This window comes from Otolemur garnettii, unplaced genomic scaffold (genome assembly GCF_000181295.1).
Source record: "Otolemur garnettii isolate 467f Iridium unplaced genomic scaffold, OtoGar3 scaffold00233, whole genome shotgun sequence".
In the NCBI taxonomy this organism is placed as follows: Eukaryota; Metazoa; Chordata; class Mammalia; order Primates; family Galagidae; genus Otolemur; species Otolemur garnettii.
Window position 1 is genome coordinate 716782 of NW_003852628.1, and position 20873 is coordinate 737654.

Sequence of the window (20873 nt, forward strand, 5' to 3'; positions counted from 1 at the left end):
TATGTGGCTGGCGCCTTAGCCGCTTGAGCCACAGGTGCCGAGCCAAGAGGCTCTCTTAAGCCCACGAGTTTGAGGTTGCTGTGAGCTATGAGGCCATAGCACTCTACCCAGGGCGACACAGAGAGACTGTCTCAAAAAAAAAAAAAAAAAAGAAAAAGAAAAGAAAGAAAGAAAGAAATAGAGCTAATAAGTGGGAACAGAGACAGAAAGTAAAGGAACAAAGGGACACAGGGAACCAAGAATATGAGTTACACAGAGATATAGAGACAGAGACATGGAGAGAAAGATTAGAGAGAAAGAAAAAAATAGAGGGAGGCACATAAACAGAGGAGAGAGCAAGACAAGAACATATAACCCAGCGTGTCTGAGGCACTCCTAACTCCAGCCAACTTTCCATAGGGGAAAAGTTATTTGTGACTGTTAGAAACTTAACAGACTATCTTAAGGAATGTGGGTAGGTAAAATGTAGTTTCAATATTTTATGTAGCAGTCAAAAGTAATGGATTAGGGTAACACACAGTAACAGGGATGGATGTTAAACTGAAGGCAGGGTCAACAAAAAGTGATAAATGAGATAATAGAGCCAAAGCTATTTACGTATATTCAGAATCACATCCACAATACCTATTTGTAAAGATGCGAACAGATGTAAAGATAAATGTCAAACATGACAGAATAGTGGCATGTGGTGGGGAGAGAGATGAGGAGGAAATGATTAACTAAGTAAGAAAGGAGGCCGGCATAGGAAAAACAGGATAATAGGTTGTGAACGGAAGTGTATTCTTATTTCTGCCAGACAAAATGAACTGTAACTCCTGCCTCATAACATGCATAGAAGTTAATTTGAGATGAAACAGAAACCTCCATGTAAAAGCTAAAACTATGATAAAGCTTCTAGAAGAAACACAGGGGAAAATACTTATAACCTAGGGTAGATGAAGATGAATGTTAAGATCCAGGAAACACTAAAAAACCCCAAGCGTTATGCTAAGTGAAAAACGCTAAATATAAAGGGCCACAAGGTTGTGCACAGAGACTCGTCTGTAATCCTAGCTCTCTTGAAGACTGAGGTGGGTGGATTGCTTGAGCTCAAGTTCAAGACCAGCTTGAGCATGAGCGACATCAGTCTACTAAAAACAAAAAAACTAGCTGGGCATTGTGGCAAATGCCTGTTGTCCCAGCTACTGAGGAGGCTGAGGCAAGAGGATTGCTTAAGCCCCAGAGTTGAGTTAGGCTGATACCACGGCACTCTACCCAGGGTGACAGAGTGAGACTGTCTCAAAAAACAAAAACAAAAAAAGTAAAAACCTGTTCCAAGAAAAAGAACTTAGGGCAGCGCCTGTGGCTCAGTGGGTAAGGTACCAGCCCCATATACTGAGGGTGGCAGGTTCAAACCTGGCCCCCGCCAAACTGCAACAACAACAAAAAAATAGCGTTGTGGTGGGTGCCTATAGTCCCAGCTACTTGGGAGGCTAAGGCAAGAGAATCGCCTAAGCCCAGGAGTTGGAGGTTGCTGTGAACTATATGATGCCATAGCACTCTACCAAGGGCAATAAAGTGAGACTCTGTCTCTGCAAAAAAAAAAAAGAAAGAAAGAAAAAGAACTTAGCCTTGTCCTCTGTAAAACATGCATCCTCTTTGTTTTACAAACACATAAACATGTTCTCCCTAACCACAGAGTTGGGAAAGAAACAATGGTTAACTACTAGTGGCCTATTTAGGCCCTGGTAGAGATACCAGCCATGATCCAGCTCCTAGAACAAGATTTAAATACAGGGGTGCTCAGTAAATATTTGTTGAATGACTAAATGAGAGTTGAATCTGTCCCCACTCCCAGTAAATCCCATTGGATCATACTATCCAAGTGAGGAGATAGCTACAAGCTGAGACTGGCTGGTGATGGCAGAGTGGTGGGAGCTAGATCAGAGCTTACTGGTCTTGGGAGTGAGGTAGACACTGAGAGCGGTGACCCCGTCCTCTGCTGGATCCCGGTACAGTTCACTGACAAGGAGGTCATTGTCCTTCATGCGCAGGGGGAACTTCTGCACATCTAGGATGGACAAGGAGGGTGGAGTGGGTTTCTTCAAGGTGCCCCAGCCTATCTGCCTCCCCTCCCACTTCCCAAGGGAGACTCTCAGGCACAGGGTACAGGCTGTTGCTCACCCACATAGTAGATGGAGCCATTGTTGCAGCCCAGGAGAAGGAAAGAACCTGCTGCATCGTAACTGGTGATAGGCTGCACCTCTTGGACCTGGGTGCAGAGCAGGGGATAGCTGGGGAGCCCCTCCATGACTTTGTTTCTGTGGTGCCCCCTCCTGGCATGCCCTCCCCTGCCTGCTGTGGAAGCTGCCCACTTCTTCCCAGCTTCCCCGCTCCAGGCCTATCTCCATCTCCATTTTGTTCACATTCTCCTCTAATCCCTTTTGTCTATCTCTCCCTGTCTCTCAGCCTCTCCTTGACTGTTTCTGACTTTCCTATAACTCATCTCTGTTCTCTCTCTGCATCCCTTCCCCTACCAGTCATTCAGTCCTGGTTTCCCTCTGTCCACTGTTGTCACCTTTTTCTGATTGTCTATGTCTATTTCTCTGTTTTTCTTCCTCTATTTCTGTCTCTGTCTCTGTCATTTTCCAAAACACTCACACTTTAATAGGAGAAAAACAACATTGTAGATTTTGAGGGGTACATTTTGGACACATCCTGGGGGGTATAGAGTGACAGACATTTGCTCGCCTCTTTCTGGGCATCTGCCTCCTATACTACCTCCCCTCTCCTGCTCCCCTACCCAGGACCTGGAGAATCCTCTTTCTTCCTTCCCCAACCATCCATCTTTCATGTAAGCTCTGTAGCCTCTCCTCTAAGAAGGCTTCCCTGATGCTCTTTAGGCCTTTAGCACAGACATCCTCAAGCCTGGGCCAATTTGGGGGTTCTCTGACTCTCCAGGTAAGGTGGAATAGAAGGGAACCCTTTCCTGGCTCAGGATAGTCAGAAACCTGGGAAGGGAGCAGCCAGGCTGGCCAGAACTCTGACCTGCCAGTGCTTGGTGACGGCATTCCACACCCCAATGCGCCCTGTGTGGCTTGTAGCAATAAGCTGATTCCCAACGAAGAACAGGGCCTCCACGGGCACCCCCAGATGGAAGACTCCTGCAGTGGGCAAGGAGGGCTCAGCCAAGACTCTATCTTATAGGGGAAGAGAGTGGTGGCAGGAAGAACTCCAAGGGCCAGAGGATTCAGCTGGCTCATGAAGTCCTCTTGGGATAGAGGATTCCAGCAGGAATTAGAGAGGATTTCAATGGGCCTGATTTCTGATGCGGTATGGGACTCTACAGGGGTATGGAATTCTAACACGGGTGAGATTTGCAACAAGGCAAAAAAAGGACGCTAGTAGTGGCACCAGATTCTTATATGGACTGAGATTTGTTTGGGACAGATCAATCTAATAAGTCAGAAATCTCTAACTTGGCAACACAGATTCTAACAGGCTCTGGCATTCTACTTGCATGGAGCATTTTAACAGAGCAAAGAGCTCTAATAGGGCAGAGAATGCTAGTGGAGGAGAGAATTTTATGTGGCCGGATTTTTCTACCAGGCCATGGAATTCTAATAGGACATGGAATGCTAAAGAATTAGAGCATTCTAATAAGGCAAAGAGAGCTAATGGGGCAGAGAATTCTTACAGATTGGGGAATTTTATAGGGTTGGTTATTTTAATGGGCCACAGAATTTAGAGGCTCTGGAAAAGGCTTGGGGCCATACCTATTTCGGAGCCACCACCTTCTGCCTGCAGAGCCCATAGTAGGATCTCGCTGCCTGTGGCCGCTGCCACCATCTTATCATGTTCACCCAAAGCCCCACCAGGTACCCGGGCTGTGAGCGCCAGCCGTTCTATGGGCCAGTCCAGACGGGGGCTAGAAAACACTAGCTGCCAGCCAGAGGCCTCCTTCAGCCTGTAGGATTGGAGGGGGCATCATCAACCCTCACCTAAGCCCTCCCCATCAACAGCACTCAGGATCTCCTGCCACCCCTCCTTAAGCACCTATAGCAGACAAGAAACTGGGTATAGGCCACAGCGATCCAGTTGTGGTGTCCACACACCAGGCGCACCATCCCTGGCTCCTCTGGTTGCCCTTGAAGGGAAAGAGTAGGGATCACGGAAGGGTCACAGGGCCTCAACTAGCTGCCCTAATCTCCCAGGAGATAGAAACATACCGGAGGGGGAAGGAGGGGCTTTCTCATCCAGTATTCGACCCAGCAGCCCTGCATTGCCCAGGTTGAGGGGCATCGTGTTGCTCCGTCGAACAGGGGATGGGCGTCCTCCTATCTGCTGGGGTCCCACTAGGCTGTGTCGATTCCGCCGCTTCACTGGGAACACTATAGTGGGGATAAGGGGTAAAGTAACAATAAGTGAAATCATGACTGTCACAGGAATTACAGTCAGGAACTTTTCTTTAATATTTTTCCCCCTCTCTGCAAAGAAACCCAGGTCTTCTGAAGCCTCCCTATGAGAAAAGTCAAACCTGGACTACAACTCCCATCAGGCTCTAGGCAGCTTCCTCAGAGAGAACTAAGGAGCCCATAGCCTCATGGGAAATGCTGTTTCCTATTTCCTTTCCCAGCATTAGCCCAGGCATTTGATGGAGAACTACAAGTCCCACATCTCAGAGCTCACACACAGTACAGGCACCCAAGGGCCTTGCCTTACAGGAAATGTAGTCTTTAGCCCACCTCCTCTCCCTTCCATCTATTGGGAGTGCCCACCTGGTGGGGGCAGATAACCATTGAAGAGGACATTTCCACAAGAAGATCGGTCCAACTCCTCCCGCAGCTGCAGGCGACGAACTGTGATGAGAGAACTCTAAGGCTGGAGCTTAGAGGGTACTGGAGCAGACCCCTTTCCCTTACCCATCTCTTCCTCCACAGAATACCATCACGCCCCTCAGACCCACTGCTCACACTTAAATCCAGTGTTCTCAGCTCTCACCCCCCCCCCCTTCTTTCAGGAGAAAGGGGGAAGAGACGAGTAGCATCCCTAAAGAGGGATTTTCTATTCGATAAGGATGCTAGTCGGAGCTTCCACTTACCCAAAGGAGTTAACCCATAGAACTGGGCTTCATGGAGGAGGCTGGAACCGTGGACACCCCTAAGTAGTAGAATTGATTAGGCTTCAGGGTCTGAGGTATGGGTGGGGGTGAGCAGAGATTCTGAGGAGGAAATTTTCAAACTGCACAGAGAATGTCAAAGTGAAGCAAATTTTTACAGAAATCAAGATTCTAAAAACTAATGATATGGGCAGTGAAAATGTGTGTGTGAGGAATTTTAAGGACATATATTTTCTTCTTTCTTCTTCTTTTTTTATTTTTAGAGACAGAGCCTCACTTTATTGCCCTTGGTACAGTGCCATGGAGTAACAGCTCACAGCAACCTCCAACTCCTGGGCTTAGGAGATTCTCTTGCCTCAGCCTCCCGAGTAACTGGGACTATAGGCACCCGCCACAACCCCCGGCTATTTTTTTGTTGCAGTTTGGGTCCGGGTTTGAACCTACCACCCTCAGTATATGGGGCCGGTGCCCTACTCACTGAGCCATAGGCGCCGCCTAAGAACATATAATTTTAACACGATCAAGATTGTAAATGAGAATTTTAGCAGGTTGGAGCTTAAGTGGACATTCTGAACCAGAGAAAAGACTTCTTGGGGGGGGTGAAAAGAACGCGGGACTCCCTCCTTTTCATCCATGCCAACCTGGAGTCCAGCTCTTTGGTGCGCAGGAAGTTGAGGATGGGGGCGAAGACTGTGGGGTCTCTGTCGATGAAGATCTGTGGGAAAGTGAGGAAGACGATGAAAGGGCAAAGAATAGGACTGAGTAGGGGTCATTTCCCTCCTCTAACTGGCCTCCCCTTTTCAGCTCTTCCCTACTCACTGCTCCGGTCTCATCTTTCAGAGTCGAGATGCGTCCGCTCAGAAGACTGCAGGGACGGGACAAAGACCAGGTGTCAGGGGACAGGATGGTCTCCCTACATCCCTTTTCCACCCTCGCCCCAAACTCTTCTAATCACCTGGAGAAAAAGGAGTCTGGGATCCAGGTCAGAGTCTGGCGAGAGGTACTGAATCTGGATAGGGAAGGTAAGCAGATGCATGTGATGATGGGGAGCGAGTGAGGGATGCGGATTCCTTCTCGTAGGATCTAGTGAGTTTCCTCCCTTCCCCAGGGGTTTTTCCAGGTCCTCGCGCCTCCAACAGGGGGAGGAGCAACCCTTGATGGACAGGGATTTCCCCCCAAGGAGAGGCGGGTATTCCCACCAACTCCCCGCCTTCGAGAGTGAGACCTCAGGAATCTCCTACACTAACCTCTTGCCTCCTACATTCAAATGAATCACTTCACCGGGAGGCCCCCGACTTGGGACCCCCTCTGCTGCAGTCGCCGCCGCAGCCATGGTCCCCCTGCGAGCCTGCCGGCCAGCACCCGCTTCCGGGTGTGCACCTTGACCCCGCCTTCGCCGCCTGCTTATTGGGCTAGAGACTCCGGGAGCCGCTGGCGATTGGACGGAGTGCTTGCCAGCGGTAGTTAAGTTCTCCGCCTCCTTAAAGGGGCCCGCCTTTTCTGGCCTGGCGGCTCCTTTGAGGAAGTTTACCACCAGAATCAAAACAATCCACATCCCTCTAGGGTTCCCATTTTACCTATGGCATTTAGGTGCTTCGTCAAGGGGACTTGTGTTTAGACCTTTAAGTTAGTCCACATCAAGGAGTATGGATGTTCTCCGCACCATAGCCCTCCCTTCACTCCTCCCAGGCACAGCCCATCAAACGAAAAGAAATCAGCGTAGACCGTCAAAGCCAAAGGATTTATTATAGGTATTATAGAGTGTGCGCCCGCCACACTATCTCACACCCCTAGGCCCCAGCGGCTTCTCCAGGGGACCATGGGGGCTATCCACAACCCGGTTCCCCCACTCTCCAGGGAGGTGCTCCAGCCAGAAGCATGCAGGGAAAGAGCTTCCCCTCACCCCTCCCCTCATGAAGTGGCATTTACAGCTGGAGGGGGGAGGAGAGAGGAAGACTTTGAGCTTTGACGCCCCTCCCATTAAAAAGCCTTCGCGGATGCGGGGCGGAGGAGAAGGAGGTCAAGGTTTTGCAAAAATAAACTAAGTCAGGAATTAACCGCATGGCTCTGAGGCGGCAGAGTGCAGGGGCTAGGGCCCCTTCACTCCCCCCTCCCAGACAGAGATCAAGGCAGCATTGGAAGTGAGGTAAAGGCGGGGAGGGGTGTCCCCTCCCTACCCCCTAGCACCCTGGATGGTCCAGGGGACCTCACCAGCGCCCCCGTGCCCATCCCTAGGGTGGAGACGGGGACAGGAATTATCTCCCCCACCACCCCAGCTTCTTGGGGCAGGATCTGTGGTTCAGGGCAGGGGCCTTGGCTCAACTGGCCCCCTGCCCGCCCCCACCAAGCTCAGTTATTGCATAAAAATAATGGAGCCCCAGCACCTGGGGTGGGGGGTGGCGAGCGGGAAGGGGCCGAGATATGGCTATAGGGGCAACAATCCCCCCACCACTTCTTAGGGTGCAGGAGAAGTCCCCTCCTTTCCAGTGCCCATCATGGCGCGCACGTCCGCAGTGCTGGAACTAGGGGCTCCTGCCCCCACAGAAGAAAGTGTCTTTGTGCCCACAGTTCGGAAAAGAGGGGCAGGGAGACGTGTCAGGCCCTGGGGGTGAGAAGTCACTTCCTTCGCCCGCTGGCCCTGCGCTCCCCGCCCTCCCTCTTGGGGTTGCCCTCATCTGTGGATGAAGTGGTAGGTAGAGTCTGGCCCCAGCGGGCGATCTCAGCATGTTCAGCCACTGAGGCGGCCACAGCCTCCAGCCAGCCATTCATCTCCTCCTGGGGGAAGAAACAGCGCACACAGAGTCTATATTTAGAAGAGAAGATCTGGAGTAATAGATGATCCTGAAATCAGACTACTCTCTATGAACTTGGTTCCTCGTTTATTAAACAGGAGTAATGATGAAAATGGTGACGCAGTTAGCATTTGTGTCAGGCTCTGATCTAAGCACTTTTGAGTGTTAATTCAGTAAAACCTGTGCAGTAGGGTTATATTATAATTCCCACTGCAGAGATAAAAAAAATAATAATAATACAGTAATGCTTCTAGAGCACTGACACAAGACCCTGTGCTAAGTATTCTCCATGTATCAACTACTTTAATTCTCACAATAACGTTACGATAAGACTTTTTTGGGGGGGGCCTGGGGCTGGGTTTAAACCCGCTACCTCTGGCATAAGGGGCCAGCACCCTACTCCTTTGAGCCACAGGTGCCATCCACTTTTTTTTTTTTTGAAACACAGTCTTACCCTGTTACCCAGGCTAGAGCACCATGTTGTCAGCATAGTTCACAGCAACCTCAAACTCCTGGGCTGAAGTGATCCTCTTGCCTCAGCCTCCTGACTAACTGGGAATACAGACACCCAACACAGTCCCTGGCTAACTTTTCTATTTTTAGTAGAGATGGGGGCTCACTTATTATCAGGCTGGTTTTGAATTCTTGAGCTCAAACAATCCTCCTGCCTTGGCCTCCCAGAGTGTTAAAGTTACAGGTGTGAGCCATTATGCCCAGCCATTACCCCCTTTTTAAGCTAACTCTTTCCATTGTCCAGTCTCACCTGAGTGGCCAAGGGAAGGAGGATGGACTTTGTCATCTTGGCCTCCAGGTACCTGAACCCTCTCCCATTCCCCCCTGGTTAGGAACCTTGTTTGGGCTCTCACAGCCCATAGGCTTTCCCATTACAACCCTGATAACTCTGGCCTGTTGAGCTTCTCTTTTTACAGCCCCATCACCGAGGGCCAGGAGTTAGCCAGCCAGTCATTCCTGAGGTCCACACAGGGGACAGAAGGAACCAGTTCTCACCTCATCTTTAGCCTGGAGCAAAAACTCACTGCCATCCTGGGTCCTGTAGGAAAGGACACAGGATTTGGGAGATCTGAGGAAGTGGCCCAGCCCACCCATCCACCAACTGTCCTCCAGGAAAGCCAAGGCCCTGCTAGGAAAGAGAAGCTCAGCCTTGGAATCCTCCCTCCTGCCCAATATGGGGGCTCACTGGAGCTTGAAGACGTGCTTCTTTTTCTTGTAGTCACTGGCCACCTCACTGGTGGCCTTCTGCAGGCTGAGCAGTGGCTCTCCACCATGTGTGCTCCCAGATGCTGGACCCTTGGAATCCTTGTAGAAGCCCAGCTCCCCTTTGCTGAGCACACAGTATAGGCTCACCCATGACCTGGAGTGACAAGAAAGGGCTCAAGGCAGAGCTGCAGTACTATGCCTGAGTACTCTTCATTAACAGCCTCATGGCTGAATATACCTGAAGCTTCCTATCACTAGGCCTTTGCCCTAGCTAGGCCATAGGCCTAGGATGTTAGAACTAGGCTTAGGCCTTATGGCTGTTGCTTACCTAAAGGAGAGTGTAAGTCTCTCTACTGTGTTTGCCCTTCATTATCCCTGCCTATACTAAATTTCCAGAATGCAAGACTTGAGCCATCTCTTCCATAAATCTTTGCTCCATTCTTCCCCACTCCTCTACTCCTCACAGAATTCTTCCAAGGAATATCTATTAATCCACTGTCTGGAATAGGAGTTTCCATCTCCTCAAACAGTCAAAGCCTCAATCCAGGAGGCAGCTCTTCAAGAGCAAAATATACCAGGTACCTTTGTTTATTCCCATCTTGGCCTAGGTGCAAGGAAGAAAGACAACCTCCAGACCCCACCAAGAAAATCTGAACCTGCCCTCCCCAGTTTACCCCTTGGGTTTAGGTCTCACTCCACTCCTTGGCCAATGATCCCTTTCCCTTCCACCTGTTCCCATATTTTTCCTCCCAGTTGGACAAAAAGAGATTGGATAACCAGGAGCTGGACAGCAGACACATCACAACTAGACCCCCATTTGGAAACCTGTAAGAGATTACTGCCCTTCCCCACAGCTCCCAGAATATGCCCTGATTGGAAACTTCAAGGATGGATCCGCCCTCACTCATTGGTTGGAAGAGTTCTCTGGGATTCACCACAAGCCATTGAAACCTATATTCCACTCCCAATCTGCCATTTAGTCAGTCAATTCTCTGGTTGGCTGCTATGAGTACTGCGAGTAGGTCCCAATTTATTAACTGTCAGAGCATTCTCGTCCCGCCCCCATGTAAGCTCCACCCACTAAGCCATTGGACTTATTAACCTTAGGCTCCCTCCTCCTTTACTGTTCAGTGACTGGATTCCCATATGTTGATCCCCGCTCCCTGCCCCACCCCACCCCCACCCCGTCTCTGACCCCACCCACCAACCGGTTGGGGTCCTGCATTTGAGTCACACCCCCTCCGCAAGCCCATCTATTCACTCATTGGACACCCTGAGCTTGGGACCCACCTTCCAAAACCCCGCCCACACGCTCACCGGTTGGACGACTTGCGGTTAGCGTCGAGCTCACGCTTGCGCAGCAGGAAGCCCTCGTGCTGCACTGTATGAGTGGGCGGTGGCGGAGGCGCGGGGGCGGAGCTGCCCTGGGCCGGGGCGGAGCGCGAGCGCCTGCTTCCCCCGCCCTCACCACCCTCTCGCGGCCGCGGCCGCCGTCGCGGCTTGGGCCGATCCCGCGCCCGCGGCCGGTCCGGCCGAGGTGTCCGATCGGGCGGCTCAAGCCCGTTGGGCAGGCGGCCAGGGGGAAGCTCGCGAGGCTGAGGCAGAGGCGGCTGTGTGAAGGGAGGGGGAAGAGGGGTGCTGTCCATTGGGGGCATGGGGGCCATCTGTCTGGGGGAGCTCATGGGTCTGGGGTCCCATACGTCTGAAGGACCATTTGTCTGGAGACGAATATGGGAGGACCTCAGGGATGGAGATCCAACTCTTAGGTGCCCCAGGGGTCTTGGGAGTGAATCTGTTAGGACTCATGGGTTTTGGCATTTCTCTTGATGGTGAGAAGAGGGGGCTAGATCTGTGGAAGTATGGGTGCTAGCATATGGGTGTCTCATCTGTCTGTAGGAGCAATCTGGGGCTTCCTTCTGTGTGTGTACGTGGCCATCTATGAGGAAATTTGGGACCCACGGGGCGGAAGAAATATGGAGCCCAGGATAGATGTTGGTAGAGTCTGGAGTGTGTGGAGGGGAGCAGGGGTCTCTTATGTCAGCGCCCCATTTTTCTAATCAAGAAATTTTCAGACTCTGGGGGTCCTGAGAGACCATGCTGTCTCTGCAGGGTTCAGGTAGGAGGATGGGTCCAGGCCTAGCACTGTTTGTTTCTGATTTCCTTACTCCTGCTCTGAGAAGAGGGGTTCCCATATCCCCACCCACGGAGAGGTTCAACTTACCCCAACAGGGAGCCCTGGGCTTGCCTCTTTCTCCTGCAGCTGCTCCACGATGTCAGCCAGGGTAGCCTTCCTGGTGGTGGTAGGGAACAGAAAGACCCAATGGAACTGTAGTATCTTTTCCTAGGGACCTGCTGGCTGGACAGAGGAGCCTCCCCCCCTCAACCTGAGATGCCAGGCCTCTGTTCACTTCTGCAGCTATCTCAGATGCTGGCCTTACATACCACAGGTATTCAGGACATGCCTGCTGAATGCAGGACTGAACCTCTCTTTCCTTTGAGTTTTTAGCAGCACAAAAAAGGAAAATCCAGAACGTGCCTTCAGCCCTTCCTTGCCTTTCTCCACCCACCCACTGAGCTCCCAAGCACAGCCCCTTCCTACATTCCTGACAGTTACCAGCCCTAATCATTCTGGCTCTTCACTAGTGGTCAGTCTGTTGCCCCCACTGGATTGTGAGCCCCATGAAGGCAGGGCTGTGACTATTTAAATCACTGTTCTCATCAGGCACAGAGTGGGCATTCAGCAAATGTTCCTGAAATGTGAAGTTTTAAAAGGGTCAAGAAGTCATTGTCTTTTGACCAAAGGCCTCTTTCTGGAAACACAGCTGATTGGACTACTCTGCACCATACACTCTGGTTAACTCTGGATTCTGAAAGGCCTGAGTTCCAGTCCTGATTCATCTAAACTGAGTGATGGGTCTTCTTTGCGCCTCAGTTGCCCTATCCATACAACGGAGTACCCACATCATAAGGCTGTTGAGAGAAACTGAGATAAAGGGTCTTCCCAAGGCAGTAATGGTTCCACCACTAGCCCAGTGAAGAAACTAAGATGCAGACAGGACAAAATCACAGCCCAGGGGCGCCCAGAGGACTTGGTTACAGGCGTTAGAACCCAGTGACTGAGAACCTGCCCCTGGAGGAAAGCACTCTGCCTTTTCCTCTAACAGGAAGGGCTGCCTCTGTGGAACAATGGGCCTATCTCCTCTACCTCCGCAAAATGGGTACCACGACAGTAGCTCCCTCTTTAGGAAGTTCTGAACCCTCAGCCCCTCCACCAAGGCCTGTGCGGCTGTGGGGCTCTGCGCTTCCTTTCCCCTTAACTCCCTGGTCACACAGTCCCTCACCCCTTGGCTAGGTCTCCCCTGATGGGCATCTCCTGTTCACTGGACTCCTGCCGCTCCAACCGCCGCTCCCGCCTCTCCCGCCGCCGCTCCATCTGCTCATATCGGCCCAAGGTAAGGCTGTGGGTTGCCTCGTGCTCCGCGGACTCCTGCCTCTCAGGCCGCCGCCTCCGCGCAGCCTCCTCAGCTTGGTCGGCCGACTCCTGGCGTTCTGGCCGCCGCCTCCTGGGCAGATCCTCCGCGCGATCAGCTGACTCCTGGCGCTCTGGCCGCGGCTGGACCTGCTCTGTCGCCGCGGGAGCCACTGGGGTCTCCGATGCGTCCTCTGGTGCGGCCGGCAGAGCGGTGGGCTCCACCCTGCCGGGAACCTCCGGCAGGCGATCAATGCGCGGCTGGAGACGCTCGGGCTTGAGCTCCTGTCGCACATACCCCACCCGAGTCCGCACCTCCGCCGACAGCGTGTCCGAGGCCCGACGGGCCAGGGGCTCCAAGCCCCGTTCATATCCCCCTGGCCGCAGCAGGGGCGCCGCCTTGGCTGCCAGTTCCGTGGGGTCCCCAAAGAACTTGCGCCCCAGCAGCGGGGTGGGCGGCTGCTTGCTCTGTTCTGCCTTGAGTTTCTCGATCTGAGGGAAGAGGGACCAGGGTCAAGTTGAAGGCTTGGGGGTGGAGAAAAGGCTCATGATGGAGCGGTCCGAGAAGGTTTTTTCTGCCTCTACACTCTATCAGTTTTGTTCGTTCGTTTGTTCAAGCTCTCACCCTGTGTAGAGCGGTGTGGCGTCATAGCGCACAGCAACCTCCAACTCCAGCTCAAGCAATCCTCTTGCCTCAGTTTTTCTATTTTTAGTAAAGACGGGGTCTCACTTTTGCTCAGGCTGGTCTCAAACTGGAGATCAAGCTATCCACCCACCTTGCCCTCCCAGAGTTCTAGGATTACAGGAGTGAGCCACCACGCCACGCTTTATCAGTTCTTTGAAAGAGCAAGGTTGTCCAGGCCTGGGCCCAAGCTTTGCTCTCTAGCAAGGACTTAATTTCTATTCTCTCAAACACCTATTACTTTTAAGAACTGACTAATTAATACTTTCTCTGGGTGCCTTTCCTTTTCGCTTTTTCTTTTTTAGATAGAGTCTCACTGTCACCTTGGGTAGAGTACATGGCATCACAGCTCACAGCAACCTCAAACTCCTGAGCTCAAGCGATCTTCTTACCTCAGCCTCTCAATAGCTGGGACCACAGGCACCTGCCACAAGGACCAGCTAGTTTTTCTGGTTTTAGTAGAGAAAGGTTGTCTCTCTCTCGCTCTCTCTTTTTTCTTTTGAGACAGAGTCTCACTCTGTCCCCCTGGGTAGAGTGCTGTGGCATCATAGCTCACAGCAACCTGAAACTCACAGGCTCAAGTTATTCTTTTACAGAGGCCTGCCACAATGCCTGGCTAGTTTTTCTATTTGTTTGTTGGTGGTGGTTGTTTGTTTGTTTTGAGACAGAGCCTCAAGCTGTCACCCGGGTAGAGTGCTGTGGAATTACAGCTCACAGCAACATCCAACTCCTGGGCTAAAGCGATTCTCCTGCCTCCGCCTCCCAAGTAGCTGGGACTACAAGCGCCCACCACAACGCCCAGCTATTTTTTGGTTGCAGCCATCGTTGTTTGGTGGGCTGGGCTAGATTCGAACCTACCAGCTCTGGTGTATGTGGCTGGTGCTTTAGCTGCTTGAGCCACAGGTGCCAAGCCAGTTTTTCTATTTTTAGTAGAGATGGGGGTCTCACTTTTGCTCAGGCTGGTCTTGAATTCCTGAGTTCAAGTGATCCACTCACCTTGCCCTTCCAAAGTGTTAGGATCACAGGCATGAGCCGGGCCCTATTTTTAGTAAAGACAGGATCTCTCTTGCTCAGTCTGATCTCGAACTCCTGAACTCAGGCAATCAACCTGCTTCAGCCTTCCATCTGGATACCTTTCTGACCCCCATTTCCTCCTTTCTTAATGGTGCACCCAAGACCTTATGATTTTTTTTTCTTTTGAGACAGAATCTCACTTTGTCACCCTTGGTAGAGTGCTATGGCATCATAGCTCACAGCAACATCAAATACTTGGGCTCAAGTGATTCTCTTGTCTCAGCCTCCCAAGTAGCTGGGACTACAGGCACCTGCCACAACACCCAGCTATTTTTAGAGATGAGGTCTCACTCCAGCTCAGGCTGGTCCCTAACCTGTGAGCTCAGGCAATTCACCTGCCTCAGCCTCCCAGAGTGAAGACCTTAAGACTTTTTATTAGAATAGTCTCTTCACTTCATTCTTCAAGTTTCAGACCAGACTCCCTCAGGACACAACAAGTGCCTCTTTGTCTCTCCAGATCATCCCTGACTACTCTGGGCTTTCATTGTATGGTGACAGATCTGTTCCTGTGCCCCACTGGGAGCCTAGAAAGGTCTTTCTTGGCCCTCGTGCAACAAGACAGAACACTAAGTCTGGATGTGTCTGTCCCATATAGAGGGCTGGGCTGGGGGAGTCGTTGTGTGGGGGCATGGGATAGGATCTGGGGGTCTGACCGTGGTCAGGCGCCGCAGAGAGCTGAACCTCTCTTCCCAGGCTGCAGCCGCTTTTCGGAAGGCCTCATGTCGCCGGATAAGCTGCTCCACCTCATCCACACTGCTGCCCAGCTCCCGGCTCTGCAGCAGAGGCTCTTGGGCTGTCAGCCAGGCATCAGCCACCACCGCCTCCTGGGCAAACTGGTGCACTTCCAACACTGAGGGAGGTATGTGGGGTCAGGGGCTGGGGACTCCAGGTGTCCTTCCAGGCTGTTTTCTCTGTCCTTCTATACCCCTCTGGCTTCCCCTGTCCCAGCCCTGACCACTATGGGCTCTATAGGAATGACAGAGGCTGGGGCTGTTTCTGTGGGCACCAGCTTCTCTACAGGTGTCTGCCACCAGGGATCCAGTGGCAAGGCAGACCCCTGTTCACCCTCCCAGTCCTTATGTTTGCTTCTGGAGACCCATGGGTAGTGTGCAAAGCATGCCTATGTCACCCTTTGGGCTTTCTCTGGGAATGCTGGACCATGTCCCTGTGCCCTGATCCACATGTGTCTGGGCCCCCACTCACTCTGCTGCAGCCACTCCCAATGACGGTCCCATTTGTCTGACACCTCCTCCTTCCTGGTCCCCAGCTTGTCCAGCTGTGCCTGAATCTGGGAGTGTGGGTAGGAGGTGAGTCAAGGATGGCTCCCACCCCCCAGTGTGCCTGGGTGGCAGAGGGGGTCCCCCATGCTCCTCCCCACCTCATCAGCCATAGCACTCTTGTTAAGCAGCAGAGAGCGCCCCAGCTCCTGGCAAGCAGTCAACTCAGGTGCCCGGGCCTCCAGCTCCGTCTTCAGGCCCTGGTGGTAGTTCATGAGCACCTCCACCGATGACACATCCCTGCAGTGGGTGGCAGGCAGGGAGAGAGGGATCTCAGCTATGAGCGGCCTGTGTGGGCCCGCCCTTAAAGCAGCTCCTGGTGAACTCACAGCCCTGAGGCTGATATCCCACACCACTTCCATACACACCTACCTTCTCTGACCAAGTCCTGAGGGTCCAAGACTCTTCAGTAGTTCAATGATTCCAAATTTCCAAGGTTCCAAAATTTCACATTTTTGTAATTCTAACCTTCTAACCTTTGGATCTTGAAATCTAAATTTTTTAACTTTCTGTAATTCTGAAGGTTCCACTAGCCAGTGGATTCTAACTTTCCAAGTCTGTGCTGTCCGATGCAGTGACCACCAAACTTGCATAGCAATTGAGCACTGGAATTGTGACTAGTCCATTCCAAATTGAGATATGTTGAAGGCTAAAGTACACACCACATTGTGAGGGTTTAGTGTAAAAAAAAAGTTAAATGTCTCATTAATAATTTTAATACTGACTACATGTTGAAGTGATATTATTTGGAGTCTGTTGGGTCAAATAATGTATTACTAAAATAATTTTCACTTGCTTCCTTTTACTTCATTAATGTGGTTACAAGAAAACTCTTAATTGTATATGTAGCTCACATTTTATAACTATTGGACAGTGCTACTCTAAGCCATCATATGTTCAAAATCAATTCCAAATTTCTGAAGGTTCCACCAGTTGGTAAATCACAGCTTTACAGTATGGTTTGAATGTGTCTCTTAAATTTCTTTCTTTCTGGTATTATTATTATTTTTTTTTAGATAGAGTCTTGACTCTGTTGCCCCAGGCTAGAGTGCTGTGGCATCAGCCTAGCTCACAGCAACCTCAAACTCCTGGGCTCAAGTGATCCTCTTGCCTCAGTCTCCAAGTAGCTGGGACTGACTACAGGCACCCACCACAACACCTGGCTAATTTTTCTACTTTTAGTAGAGAGTTGGTCGTGCTCTTGCTCAAGCTGGTCTTGGACTCCTAAACTCAAAGGATCCATCCACCCCAGCCTCCCAGAGTGTTAGGATTGCAGGCATGAGCCACCATGTCCATGGTCTCTCAAATTTCATATGTTAGAAACTTAACACCCAAACTGATATGTAAGAATTTGGATGTGGGGCCTTTGAGAGGTAATTACCATTAGATGAAGTCATCAGGGTGGGACCCCAAGAATTAACAGCTTGAGAGAGAGAGAGAGAGAGACCAGAACTAGCACATACTTGCCCTCTCACCCTGTAATGTCCTCCACCATTCTGTGACATACCATGAAGGCCCCACCAGAGGCTAGCACCATGCTCTAGGACTTCCCAGCCTTCAGAACTATGAACTAAATAAATGTTTTTCTTTATAAATTATCCAATCTGTGGCATTGTTATAATAATAGAGAATGGACTAATATAAAATGTGTCCAAACTTACTTCTGGAGGTCCCACATTGTAATGAAAGTTAATATAACTAGAATTTCTGATCCTCCCCCATTCCCCAAACATGACCTCTTCTTTCCATTTGAGTAAATTCACCCATCATTCATCAATGACCCTTCTCTTTCCCTTAGCCCCTGAAGCCGGTCCTTCAGTCAGGACTGAACATTTCTTTTTTTTTTTTTTTTGAGACAGAGTCTTTGTCACCCTCGATATAGTGTTGTGGCATCATAGCTCACAGAAACCTCAAACTCTTGGGCTTAAGTGATTCTCTTGCCTCAGCCTTCCAAGTAGTAGCTGGGACTACAGGCACCTGCCACAACGCTCAGCTATTTTTAGAGACAGGGTTTCGCTCTTGCTTAGGCTGGTCTCAAACCCATGAGCTCAGGAAATCCACCCACCTCGGCCTCCCAGAGTGCTAGGATTACAGGTGTGAGCCACCACACCCAACCTAGGACCGAACATTTGTAACTTTAAAATACACCCTGTGAAATGACATGAAGCTAAGATTGCTTTAAAGATAACTCAGCAGGGGAGGAAGGGCAATGGTGGGGGGAGTGTACTATTGGAATGAGACTAGCCAAACAGTGATGGTGGTTTAAGCCAGGTGTTCACAATACACATGTGGGTTCACTACATTGTTACCTCTAATTTTCTGTGATTTGAAATTTTTCCTAAGTAAAAGATTTTAAATTTTTTTTTTTTTTTTTTTTTTTTAAAGACAGAGCCTCAAGCTGTCCCCCTGGGTAGAGTGCCGTGGCATTACAGCTCACAGCAACCTCCAACTCCTGGGCTCAAGCAAGTCTCCTGCCTCTGCCTCCCAAGTAGCTGGGACCACAGGCGCCCGCCACAACGCCTGGCTATTTTTTTTTTGGTTGCAGCCATCGTTGTTTGGCGGGTCCGGGCTGGGGATTTGAACCCGCCACCTTAGGTGTACATGGCTGGCGCCTTAGCCGGTTGAGCTATAGGCGCCGAGCCAAGATTTTAAATTTCTTAAAATCAAGCCCTTTTTTCTCTCCATTTCTACATACAACCCCCATGGATGGCCCAAGCCAGCATGGTCTGTCACCCGCATCACAGCAGGAGCCTCCCGGCTGGCTTACCTGCTTCCACTCTTGTTCTCTACAGTGTATTCCCCACAAGTAACTGGGGTGATTTTTCTCCACTGTACATTGTCACATCCCTCCCTGTTCTGAACTCTCCCAGGACACTTAGAGAGGAGACACACTCCTCACCACGCATAGCTGCTACTACCCCTCTGTTCTCATTTTCTCTCCCTCTTGACTCTCCCCTTCCTTGTTCTATCCAGCTGCAATGATTTTCTCACCTCCCCAAATGTACCCAACTACGCCCCCCACCAGGGCCTTTGCACTTGCTGACCCCAACACCTGAAAAATCTTCCCTCAAAACTTTACCAGGTTCACCCATCACTTAATTCAGTTCTCCACTCAGATGTCACATCCTCAGAGAGGCCTTGCCAGCTATGGTCTCATTCCCTCACCTCACCATGTTTTCCTTCACAGCACTTACTACTTGGTGAAGCAGCAGGATGTGCGCGTTTACTCCCCGGTCAGATAGTGAGCTGCCTCAGGGTAACACAGGCCTTGCTCAGCATCTGGCACCCAGCAAGCACTCAGTAAACATTTGCTGAGTAAATGAGTGCAGGCGCAAGACCCCCACGGTCACAGAAACATTGCCAGTGCCCACCATTTTCCAGGTCCTTTTCTTCTTGGCCAAAACCATGGTATTAAATTTCCAGCCTCCTTGGCAGACAGGTTGCCATTTGGCCAGCAGCGTTTGACACAGGCTTAGTCCCTAAACCCTTCTATGCTGAGGCTCCTGCTGTCTTTGCCCACATACAGTGGGATCCAGAGGGTCCAGCAAGTGACTCTCCAGACCAAGTGATGAAAGTCCTCTGACTCCCAACCACCTGGGAAAGACTTCTGTTGCATGCTCACTGTGAGCCACTATGTGAGCAATAAATCAGTGCCCACTAGGTTAAGCCACCGAGATGCTAGGACTGTTTGTTAGAGTTGTTCTTCCACCCTGACAGATACAGTCCCACACCTCCCCTGCCCCACTGCTGGCCCAGCCCATCCCATGTTGAGACATCCCCATGGAGAGGGCAATAGTGGGGGACTGGGAAAGACAGAGGGCAGGAGGATGCCAGTGCCTTAAGTCCACAATTTCAGGCCTGACAAGGAGTCCTAATTTACATGAAACATCTAGAACAGTGCCTGCCACATAGAGGTGCCATGCAGGTATTAGCTGTTGTGACTTCTTATGGGACGGGAACTGTGGATGGGCTGGGGGTGGCTGAGGGAGACTGTCAGAGACAGGTAGGGAGCCTGAGGAGGGCTAAGGGGCACCTGGGCTTGTCAGCTGCCCCGATCTGGCCGGCGATACCATCCATCCAAGACAGCAGGTCTCGGGCTTGGCTGTGGAAGCGCAGGGCATCGGCTGTGGAGCTGACATGTAGGCGAGCATCTTCGCAGGCTGCCAGCAGCTCCTTCCAGCCCTGCAGCACCTCCTGCTCCCGGCTGGCGATGGTCTCGGCGTGTTCACCCGCATACACCGTCCGCAGCTGGGCTGCCCCTTCCTGAAGCTGCCGCACCTGAGAGGCATGCTAGGTCGGTCACCGGCCCTCCAAGGGCCCAGACTCTGCCTGCTCTTTTCCCATCTGCTTAAATGCAAAGCCCTTAGATGCAAGGAGTCTGCGCCTGTGAGCCCACAGCCGGGCTGTGTCCGCTGCCTACTTTCTGACTTCTTTTATACACACTGCTGCATTTCTCTCATCTGCTGCCTGATTTTTCTTAGACTTACCTGCATTCTGACTTCATTCATTCGTCGATTCATTGGAGAAAGGGTCTTGCTTTGCCAGCTGACTAGAGTGCAGCTGCCCAATCATAGCTCACAGCAACCTCAAACTCCTGGGCTCAAGCTATCCTGCCTCAGCCTCCCAAGTAGCTGGGACTGACCACAGATGCACACCCAGCTAATTTTAAAAATACATATACATATTTTTGTAGAGATTGGGGGGTCTCACTATTGCCAAGGCTGGTCCTAAACTCCTGCCCTCAAGCACTCTCCCACCTCAGACTCCTAAAGAGCGAGGATTACAGGCCTGAGCCATCACCCCGGCCTCTGACTTCTTCCAGGTTTTTCTCTACTACTTTCTACTTTCTTCTTTCTACTACTAGGTTTCTTTCTTGATTTCTTTTGGTCTGAGAACTTTATTTCTAATGGGACTGTCACCTACTTCTTCAGGCAGGCCCGTATCTACCTTGTTTCTTTTAGGAATCCCTTTTCCATTCTGATACCTGTTAGACATTCTGTATTATTTTTTCCACTTGACGTATTTCAGACCCTCTACCTCCTTATAGCCCAGTTTCCTTCAGAATAACTGTTCAGTTGCCATCAGTCTCTTGCCCAATCTCTATGGACTCTGCTGGGTGAGTGCTGCCAACTCTATTGGTTCAATCACCTGACTTCTTTTGCAGTGACCACCCTGTTTCTATCAGATCCACCACTTGATCACTATCAATCCCTCAGCCTGATTTCTAATAGTCATCTTTCAACTTTTTTTTTTTTTTTTTTTT

The 20873-nt window shown here is 50.9% G+C and overlaps 2 protein-coding genes across 2 annotated transcripts in view; both read right to left on the minus strand.

Moving 5' to 3' along the window:
* Window positions 1-6473, minus strand: part of SHKBP1 (SH3KBP1 binding protein 1) — an 11415-nt gene extending 4942 nt beyond the window's left edge. The window contains exons 1-12 of the mRNA XM_003802103.1: window positions 6346-6473; window positions 6054-6107; window positions 5918-5963; window positions 5740-5813; window positions 5081-5139; window positions 4758-4838; window positions 4209-4370; window positions 4036-4126; window positions 3756-3946; window positions 3028-3143; window positions 2164-2251; window positions 1934-2050 (exon numbers count right to left, since the gene is read on the minus strand). Coding sequence (XP_003802151.1) covers window positions 1934-2050; window positions 2164-2251; window positions 3028-3143; window positions 3756-3946; window positions 4036-4126; window positions 4209-4370; window positions 4758-4838; window positions 5081-5139; window positions 5740-5813; window positions 5918-5963; window positions 6054-6107; window positions 6346-6431 — 1165 coding nt within the window. The 5' untranslated portion in view covers window positions 6432-6473. The remainder of the gene's footprint in view (window positions 1-1933; window positions 2051-2163; window positions 2252-3027; window positions 3144-3755; window positions 3947-4035; window positions 4127-4208; window positions 4371-4757; window positions 4839-5080; window positions 5140-5739; window positions 5814-5917; window positions 5964-6053; window positions 6108-6345) is intronic.
* A 359-nt stretch (window positions 6474-6832) lies between these two features.
* SPTBN4 (spectrin beta, non-erythrocytic 4) overlaps window positions 6833-20873 on the minus strand; it is an 80605-nt gene continuing 66564 nt past the window's right edge. The window contains exons 26-35 of the mRNA XM_003802104.3: window positions 19644-19888; window positions 15712-15850; window positions 15537-15621; window positions 14987-15183; window positions 12450-13069; window positions 11330-11399; window positions 10426-10718; window positions 9089-9262; window positions 8899-8941; window positions 6833-7873 (exon numbers count right to left, since the gene is read on the minus strand). Of these exons, the coding sequence (XP_003802152.1) occupies window positions 7715-7873; window positions 8899-8941; window positions 9089-9262; window positions 10426-10718; window positions 11330-11399; window positions 12450-13069; window positions 14987-15183; window positions 15537-15621; window positions 15712-15850; window positions 19644-19888 (2025 nt within the window). The 3' untranslated portion in view covers window positions 6833-7714. The remainder of the gene's footprint in view (window positions 7874-8898; window positions 8942-9088; window positions 9263-10425; window positions 10719-11329; window positions 11400-12449; window positions 13070-14986; window positions 15184-15536; window positions 15622-15711; window positions 15851-19643; window positions 19889-20873) is intronic.